General features: G+C 39.6%; 2 protein-coding genes across 2 annotated transcripts in view; one reads left to right on the top strand and one right to left on the bottom strand.

Moving 5' to 3' along the window:
• LOC140934479 (capsule biosynthesis protein CapA-like) overlaps nucleotides 1-2,546 on the bottom strand; it is a 17,548-nt gene extending 15,002 nt beyond the window's left edge. Inside the window, exons 1-2 of the mRNA XM_073384097.1 lie at nucleotides 2,486-2,546; nucleotides 1,179-1,419 (exon numbers count right to left, since the gene is read on the bottom strand). Of these exons, the coding sequence (XP_073240198.1) occupies nucleotides 1,179-1,419; nucleotides 2,486-2,546 (302 nt within the window). The remainder of the gene's footprint in view (nucleotides 1-1,178; nucleotides 1,420-2,485) is intronic.
• Nucleotides 2,547-9,498: 6,952 nt separating this feature from the next.
• LOC140933153 (hephaestin-like protein) overlaps nucleotides 9,499-10,000 on the top strand; it is a 30,242-nt gene continuing 29,740 nt past the window's right edge. The window contains exon 1 of the mRNA XM_073382669.1: nucleotides 9,499-9,817. Within this exon, the coding sequence (XP_073238770.1) occupies nucleotides 9,663-9,817 (155 nt within the window). The 5' untranslated portion in view covers nucleotides 9,499-9,662. The remainder of the gene's footprint in view (nucleotides 9,818-10,000) is intronic.

Here is a 10,000-nt window from a genome sequence, read left to right as displayed (position 1 = left end):
AAGCTTTTCTTCTAACTGACTTGAGTGCTTGATATCTGGCAACAATAATGATGGCCTAAAGTCCTCGGTGGAGGAGAGAGAGATGAAGGGGGCCCCGGGGGGAGGGGGGTTTACTCAACAACGTTTTTTACAGAGAGGCTCCTCCCCAAGGTCAGACCTCCTAAATCTTCTATACACTAATTTGACAGATAAAGGTAAAAAGCAACCCTTTCGTATTAATGCCTGGTTAGTTAGCCAATGGTTAAAAAATACCCCAGACTTTAACTATCTCCGAACAGCTTTTTTAAAGTTTTCTCGCGAACGTTTTTCGGGAGCTTTAGCAACGACGACAGCGGAAGAGTAACGAGAACGTCAGCAGAAAATAGGTTTAGATTGGCAAAACAACAATTTTGTACGTGCATCACGCTTTTTTGTAAATTTATTTGCCGACACTGCACTTGCCGTCGCGTTAACAGGGCAAGCGACGACGAACTTTTCTTTCTCTTTCTAAACTTAAGTGCAGTCTCCAAGAAATCAACTCCAGGCCGGAGATTCTCCTATATTTGACATTTTCAGCAAATTGACAGCGAATCGGAATAAATGCGACAAAGTTTGAAAATGGGCGAATTCATTTTAAAAGAGACGTTTCGGCTATAGTGGCCGTCGTCGCTGCTAAAACTCCCCGGCTTTTCACTATCTTCTGTCTAATTTAAGCAGTAAAATGTTGAAGTCTCTGTTGTCAATAAGACACCCTGCAGGAAACAAAAACCAAATTTTTTCAGCGCAATAAATTGCGATAATAACCCAAAAGTTTGAAGAAAATCAAGCACTACTGAAATCAAAATTTACTAATACGATCACCAACAAAATGAAGCAAAAAAGCAAATCAACTGCCATGTAGTTTCACTGATTTTGGGACACATCATTTTAACCGATGGTTAAGAAGTTAACACTCGTAACGAGGTACGTTAAATTTAACGCATGGTAAGAAGAAATTTGACCCGTGGTTAACACTAACCGGCGTTCGAGCAACCGAAACTAACCCTCGGTTAATTTTTATCCATTGGTTCAAAGGTTTAACCATCGGTTAAGAAATAGCCATCTTTCGAGCAACCGTGGCCAGGTCTCAGGAAGCAAAAAAGGACCTGTCTGAATAGGGTTAATTTAGTTAATATAGTTTTTAAAGCCACAAAATTTACCTTAATGACGAAGCAGCATCTGCACTTGCATCTAGCACGAAGGCCTTCTTCCCATTAAAGTTTCTATACGATTCATGGTCTACAAAGGGAGATTCTAGATTCGCCACAGAGACATCCGCTTCTCTGATGTATTTGGCTACGTCTTTAAACGAGTCATTGTACGAATAATAGCCATTTTCCACGTAGTATCGCACTGGCCCAGAAAAAGCAATATCACCAACGAAAACGAATGTAATTGGTTCTATAAAAATTAAAAAAATATATCAAGAATCAGGAATAAAAACTAAGTTCACTAAGGGCTCCATTTAAACTAGCTCTGCTAAATTGGATGCCCCTGGATAAATGTTGATTTAAAAAAAATCTTAAAAGCACATATAATTTATTCAGTTGAAAACTCGGAACATGAACTAACTTGTATCTGTCAGCTAAATGAAGAAAACCCTAATTACTTTAAGCAACACCAAAAAGAACCAATTTTGTTCTTCTGCAACAGGCGATCAAAGTTCAAGGTGCTTAATCGTTCGGACTCAGTCGGATTTTTAAAGACTAATAGTAGGTATGCTGAGAAAATTCCAGAAACTAATAATAAGGGCTCACCTGAATTAACACTAGAAGCTATGTACGTTATTGATACTAACATAAATACTGAAATCTCCATTTCAGACTTAGCAGTCAATCTCTTATTCAAATAGCTTATAAATATTTTTTTTATCAGAACGTAACGCTCAAAATACTCAGGATTAACCAACGCGGAAAAATTGGAAGCTTTAAAATTTATCACTGATGATTTGTTATTGAATTTCGCCACACAATCTCATTTAACCGTCCAAGAACCTTGCACTGTTAACACTTGTTTATCTACGCCCTGTACTTGAAAGTACGTAGAAGTTGCAAGCTCAAATGTCTCACTTAATTTTTGTCGCTTGAAGAAACAACACGTGAAAATAACTCTGCCACATACATAGTTAGCTCAGTCCTTTCATGCAATTTACGCGAAAATGGATATGGACTATGCCACCAGTGCCTACCCGTCATAGGGTGCTGAAACGAACGGGCTCAGGGCTTTAACCATTGTGGTTAAGAGTTAACCATCTTTCGAGCAACCGTGGCCAGGTCTCAGAAAGCAAAAAATCGGATGTTTATCGGTTTCTGGGTAATCTTAAGCAACACCAAAAAACAACCAATTTTGTTCTTCTGCAACAGGCGATCAAAGTTCAAGGTGCTTGATCGTTCGGACTCAGTCGGATTTTTAAAGACTAATAGTAGGTATGCTGAGAAAATTCCAGAAACTAATAATAAGGGCTCACCTGAATTAACACCAGAAGCTATGTACGTTATTGATACTAACATAAATACTGAAATCTCCATTTCAGACTTAACAGTCAATCTCTTATTCAAAAAGCTGAAATATTTGTTTATCAAAACGTAACGCTCAAAATACTCAGGATTAACCAACGCGGAATAATTTGCAGCTTTAAAATTTATCACTGACTTCGTCACAAAATCCCATTTAACCGTCCAAGAACCTTGCACTGTTAACATTAATTTATTTATCTACGCCCTGTACTTGAAAATAGGAGGAAGTTGCAAGCTCAAAGATCTCACTTAATTTTTGGCGCTTGGAGAACCAACAAGTGAAAATAACTCTGCCACACACATAGTTAGCTCAGTCCTTTCATGCAATTTACGCAAAAATGGTATGGACTTTGCCACCAGTGCCTACCCGTCATAGGGTGTTGAAACGAACGGGCTCAGGGCTTTAACCATTGTGGTTAAGAGTTAACCATCTTTCGAGCAACTGTGGCCAGGTCTCAGGAAGAAAAAAAAATCGGATGTTTACCGGTTTCTGGGTAATCGGGTCCGATTTTTTTCAATCGGACCCGAATATCAACTCGGACCCGATTTCGTTTAATCGAACACGATAACAAATCCGGTCCGAATTGTAGTCGGGTCCGATATATTTCGGATCACCAACAAACACAACCACCAACAAAATGAAGCGAAAAAGCAAATCAACTGCCATGTAGTTTCAATGATTTTGGCACATGTCATTTTAACCGATGGTTAAGAGGTTAACACTCGTAACGAGGTACGTTCAATTTAAAGCATGGTGAGAAGAAATTTGATCCTTGGTTAACGCTAACCGGCGTTCGAAACTAACCCTCGGTTAAATTTTATCCATTGCTTAATTGGATGCCCCCGGATGAATATTGATTTAAAAAAAATCTCTTAAAAGCGCTTATGCATAATATATAGAAAAACTCGGAACATAAACTAAGTTGTACCTGTCAGCTAAATGAAGAAAACCCTAATTACTTTAAGCGACAAGAAAAAACTAGACTACGAGCAGTCTCTCTTTTTTCTTGGTCCGTCGAGCAAAACGCCTGAGACACGCAAATGACCACGCGCCTGACTGAAGGCGCGAGACGGGAGAGGTACCGCCCTTGTTTCTCGCGTCTCGCGGCTTCGCCGCTCAACACTTCCCTTACTAAATCTGAAGAAAAAAAGAGACTGCTCGCAGTCTACCAAAAAACAACCAATTTTGTTCTTCTGCGACAGGCAATCGCAGTTCAAGGTGCTTGATCGTTCGGACTCGACTAATAATAGGTATCCTGAGAAGATTCCAGTAACTAATAATAAGGGCTCACCTGAATTAACACCAGAAGCTATGCACGTTATTGTTACTATACTTTCATGAATATTGAAATCTCCATTTCAGACTTAACAATCAATCACTTATTCAAAACGTAACTTCAAAGCTAGGAAACTACAGCTTAAAATACTCAGGATTAACCAACGCAGAATAATTTGCAGCTTTAAAATTTGTCACTGATGATTTGTTATTAAATTTCGCCACATAATCCCAGTTAACCGTGTCAATCCCTAGAACCTTGCACTGTTAACACTAATTTATTAATCTACGCCCTGTATTTGAAAATAGGTAGAAGTTGTAAGCTCGAAGATCTCGCTTAATTTTTGTCGCTTGAAGAAACAACCCGTGAAAATAACTCTGCCACATGCATTCAGTAGTTATCTCAGTCCTTTCATGCAATTTACGCAAAAATGGATATGGACTTTGCCACCAGTGCCTACCCGTCATAGGGTGTTGAAACGAGCGGGCTCAAGCTATCTAGCTGTAATACAAGGATCTAGGCACTATTAAAGAGGCAATTATTTGTTGTTGCTTTTAACTAGCTTTCTGCACCCCTTTTCCCCACAGGAGTCTTTTCTTTTCTTACCTCTCTCACTACTGTGATTACATCATGATCAAATTCATATTCCAGTCCACACATTCAGAGTCCTTTTTGTCAAATACTTAAATTTGGAAGAGGTTATGATGACAAAAATGGAATAATCTTTTTCTCTATTATTTTCAACTCGGCTTCTAAGCAAAAATTGCGCGCGTGTGTCACACGAGGTTGTGAAATTTGTGCAGAAAAAAGTTGTACTTTTAACCATTTCAATGGCATTAACTTACCCCATTAATGGAAAAGGTACCCTGTTACGGTCTCCTAACCCATTTATGGTTCCGGATACTAGATAACACCAGTTATTTAACAATCAATAAGTGAGGCTAAGTGTCTTATGAAGCTTTATGAAGAATTATGGAGATCGAGGATCAATGGAGGCCGTAGGCCGAGGCGGATAACACCCTCCGAGATCTCCATAATTCTTTATATGATATGAAACCCGAATTCAATAATTGTTTTATTATTCATTCAAAATAATTCCTAGTTTAAAAACATAGCTAAAACAAGCTTACCTGCACCGATGTTAAGTTTATCTTCGATAGTTTTCCAGCTCCGTAAATATTCTCCAAATAGCAGATGTTGCCCTCCGAGTTGTCTTCTTGCTGTTTTTGCTATGTTTTTCGCCATTATTTTGCCTAGTTCCAGCTGTAGTTCTTACTCTTGAAACGGGTGAAGCGTCCCCCATTTTAGTTTTTACCAGTTTTTACATCTCGTCCCCAGATCTTCTCGGTTAAAGGTGCATTAACCTGTAGAAGGCAGCATTTTTTGACGTCATTTCCTCGTTCAACACAAAATTCTTCCAAATTTGGTCACCAGTAACTGGTTATGGTGAATTATGCGTGTGCTTTTAGCCAATCAGAATTGGGGAAATATTTTGAATGAATAATAATAATAGTTAATAGAATAGTCACTGATTGCCTGTGTAAGTGACATACATGTAAGGACATTTAGGAACTTAAAGGAAACTAAAAGATTTACCTGTATCGAGACAGAATGGTCCTTTATTCTGTATTATCTACATTGAAGCCCCCTAATAACATGAACTCTCTAGTTTTGGCTTGGAGCCAGCCCCAATTTGCCACCTTATGAAGCGAGAAGGGAACTAGAGCCGAAATGAGTCCCGTAATTGTTTCTGCGATTGTTACTGGGGACGCACCGGTCAGCTATTGGCCATTTTCTTTCCCTGTCCCCAGAAACAATCCCAGAAGTCTTTGCGAAAGTTAACTCGGTTTCCTCGATTCTAAAGTGGCGAATTTTGCAATAGGTCACTTCCGAGTTCCAAAAAACTTAACTTTCAAAATGAGGCCAAGTGCAGAACCTTTCTTGTGAAAATAAATTGTATTTGCATGAAAATGAAAAATCATTTCCATATCAAAGGTTGAGGACTTAACCTCGGTTTGATACAGAGGCCAGGGGGAACTCGGAAATGTCCCGGAACCTGAGGGAACTGACTATAATTTGTGTACCACCACACCTTTGCCTCTGAACACAAAAATATGATGCTTATCAGTCCTATTCTTCTTCCAATCCAATCAAGACCTCTTCAGGTTCTCAAGTATATTATGAACTCATTTAATGCTCAACGCTACTAATTACCTTGTTTATCACTATTCATTCAGGGGCATTTTTAAAGTTGGGTTTAGGAAAGCGAAAATACTTCTTAATTTGTTGCAAAAGTTTTTATTTTAGTGCAGATAGCGTCAAATTTGGGGCCTTTAAAAAAAGACGTAGAAAAAAAAGAAATAGATAAAAATCTTTCAAATAATAGTTGAAATCCCAAAGGCTTAGTATTGTTCTGAATTTTGTTTTCTTTGAACAATAGGTGTATACATAATTAATGTGAGCGGTTATAGGGCAATCTTGCTGAGGCTTTTACGACCCTAAAAAAAATTAAAAAACAAAAAGCGAAAAGAACACAAGTACTTTACATGTATATAACATAAAGTTTCAAATTTCAAATATTAAAACTTTCTCTGTGTACCCCCTTAGAACAACATCCAAACAGTAAATTAGATCATACATCGCAGAAATTTAAAGATATAAAGCAATAAATCTGCATCAGCTTCAGCATCCAGCTACACGGTACTTTTAGCATATCGAAGGCGGAAAGGCGGATTAGTTTCACTTTTCCTTCGCATCACAGCGCCTTTATGTGTTTCAACTCTCTTTCTCCTTACGCCCTGTTCGCTTTTGAATACGTGCGAGTGAACTGTACCTGTAGAATATACCTTGCGTGCTGCAGTCACGTGGTAAAACGAAATTTTAGAAAACAAAGCGTCTTATTGTTGCCTAAAATTTTGAGCAGGATTTGGAACGTTCCTTACAACTCCAGATCACCCATTGCAGGCCCCGTACAATATCAACCCCTCCCCCTCATTCCAAGCCCTCCCATATCAGGCCCCCTTTCCCATATCAACCCCCCAATCCTAGGCCCACCATTCTAAGCCCCGACGTCAATACGAAGCCCCAAGTTAATAATTATAACAAGACTAAAAATAAAAGAACTCATGATAGTAATAATAATAATAATAATAATCCTGTAGAGGATGAGGCGAACACCACCTATGCCCGCAGAACAAAGGCCAAGGCCAAACACCACGGTCACCAACAGTTCAGGCCAAGGGTGGGAATCAAAAGCGCTCCATGGCAAATACCTACAGCGGGTGAAACCGGCTGACGTGGACCAAGACAAGACCCACAGATGGCTAAAGGCAGCTGGCCTCAAGGCAGAAACCGAGGGCTTTATCATCGCAACCCAGGAACAAAGCCCCCAACACGCTGGTATTAACAAAACATCCTCAAAATCCTGACGTGGACCCAAAATGTAGACTGTATGGCCTTTTCCACGAGACCATTGACCACCTGGTCTCTGGCTGCCCTGAACTGGCTAAAACTGAATATACCCGCCGCCACAACAAGGCAGCTGCACCCATGCACTGGAAGGTCTGCAAAGAGTTTTGCATTGAGTTGAAGGAACGATGTTATGAGCATGAACCCAGGACTGTCACCGAGAATGACGTCACTATTCTGTGGGACATACCCATCCACACTGACAGGACCATACCAGCTAACAGGCCGGACATTGTGCTAAAGAACAAGAAGGATAAAACCTGCCTTCTCATTGACGTGACTATACCCCTCGACACCAACACCTCAGTCTAAACCGCGGAAAAGTTTACCAATTACAAAGACTTGGAAATCGAGGATGACCGAATGTGGGGGCTGAAAACAACAACAGTCCCGGTGGTTATGGGAGCCCTTGGCACCATCAAGGAGGACATGGAAAACTACTCCAACAAAATCCCTGGCAACATCAACATACATGAACTCTCCTTTCTACAGCCCACCTTCTAAGTCAGACGGGTCGGTCCTTTCCATCAAGTAGAAACCCTCTTTGCTTCCCAAAGTCCATGGCTTGGACTCGGATGTTGAGAGAGTGAATCAATCGCAATTGCAGTAGTAGTAGTGGTAATAACAATAATAATAATAATAAAATGCTGATAACATATTTGGCGAAATAGTGACAAAGCATAAAGGGCAATCTGAATATTATATGTCATCACTTGACGTGCCTACAAGTCGAGCTCAAAATTTAAAAAAAAAGTTGGCGGTCTTTAAAGAGTTAAGCGTGATATGTTGTTATCTACTACGCTTTGAAGGTATATTTCAACTCTGTCGACTGTCTAAATATATAGATTTCGTTTTAATCGCGAAAGAACATCTGTGAAAACGTCCATGGTCCGTCAACGAATAGAATTTTACTTTTGGAGGAGCTGATCTTCAAATCGTGGTTCAGCACGTACAGCCGGACAGTCAAATGTGAGATTTGGCGACAACAAAAATTAAGTTCGACAGTGATTGTTCTTTCCTTTACTTAATAGTACAATCTTTTGCTACAGTGTTCAAGCCTTCGCTTAATGGGAGTAAAATTTGGATACATGCTCTTTGGATGATCGAGTCTGTGTTAATTTGTCTGTGTTCTTACTCATGACACTTTCAGGCCTTTTAAGCTTCATAATTGACAATAGGCCATTTGCAAGATGACATAATTTCACTACTACGACCAGAATCCTTCAGGGTTTTGCTTTCTTTTGCTAACTAGGGGTTTTGTTATTCACACCTCCCTGGGATTACAAAATTTAAATATGAAAGGAAAAACGAAAAGGATTCTGGTCGTAGTAGTAAAATGACGCCATCGTGCAAATGGCCTATTCTAGACTCTCTTGGATTACCTTACAAGAGACCATAGTGGTATTGAATGTGCATCAGTTACGCAAGTAACGTCAGACGAATACTCTGAGGATGACTGCCGCACAGGTTGACGAAACGTCAGTCACTGTCAACAACAACAGTCCAATTCAGGACTACGTTCACCCGGATGATCATACTCAACCTACTCATGAAATGACTCCTAGGTTCAACAGTCCATTAACTATGGTTGAAAACTTTCACAGTTTTAAGCCAAATCATAGTTAATGGAGTGGAATGGTTATGAAACCCGTCAAAATCCTTTGTTATATGTTTTTTTTGTGGACCTGAAGGTGCACAACGTTCGATAGCATTCTTAGCATTTTGATCGTATTGACAAATAAAAACATCGCATTACCAAACGAAAACAAAGGATTGTGCACCTTCAGGAAGCTTCCATCATAAAACTGCAGCACCGTTGTTTTTATAATTGATGTTTGCTGCCTTCCATAACCAGTCTCCTCTAATAACTATGGCCAAATTGAGCAGGCCGCAAAGTCAAATGATGGATTTCCAGTATTGCCGTCTCCTTTCTTTTCTTGTCCATGCATGACTTAATGCAATGATCGATACGTAGAGGTCACCGTTCCTAGACTGATAGAAGCACCCCCTGGCGTTAATCCAAAGAATTCCGTTCCGAGAGTGATAAAATTACCAGCATCGAACAGTTTTGTTCACCTTATGATTGTCAACTTTTTTTTTATGATCGTGGTGATGATTTTAGTACAAGACAACAGTGTCCCACGGAAAACAGAGTCATTTGTTTTAAAGTTTAAAGTGTTAACCCTGGACGTTTATTTAAATATGGCGTTAAAACTTGCTACAACAGGTTATGCATATTACTTAACTTTGTCAATTGGAAAGGATTAATCATTGCATACGATAAAAGCTTGATTAGGTCACAATAACGATTATCAAATTCCCACCAAGTTATTTGCACAGCCAAAGCCCCGATCTCTATCTGACGGCTCTTAACTAAGGCAACATGTTCTTGATCTTCATTTTTTTGTGGAGTTTCCAACTATCTATGATGGTCAGTGCTGTGACTCGTGAGTACTATATAGCAGCAGTGATCAAAGAGTGGAACTATGCACCCAGCGGGCAAGACAAAATTAAAGGAGTACCACTCCAAAACGACAGGTACGTTAAGAGAGAATTTCACTGTATGTACGTAGCTACCTCTGCTTATAAGGAGCGATCCTCACGACTTATGCTTAAGCTATCTGTTTATCCGGCACCTGCTTAACTAAACTATCCCTGTTGCTACTGCTAAGTACTATTCATTTGTTCAATGAGCTCCTGGCTTTCAGCTGCTGTTGTCGG

Source organism: Porites lutea, chromosome 4 (assembly GCF_958299795.1).
Source record: "Porites lutea chromosome 4, jaPorLute2.1, whole genome shotgun sequence".
Taxonomy (NCBI): domain Eukaryota; kingdom Metazoa; phylum Cnidaria; class Anthozoa; order Scleractinia; family Poritidae; genus Porites; species Porites lutea.
This window is presented reverse-complemented; position numbering and strand designations above follow the sequence as displayed.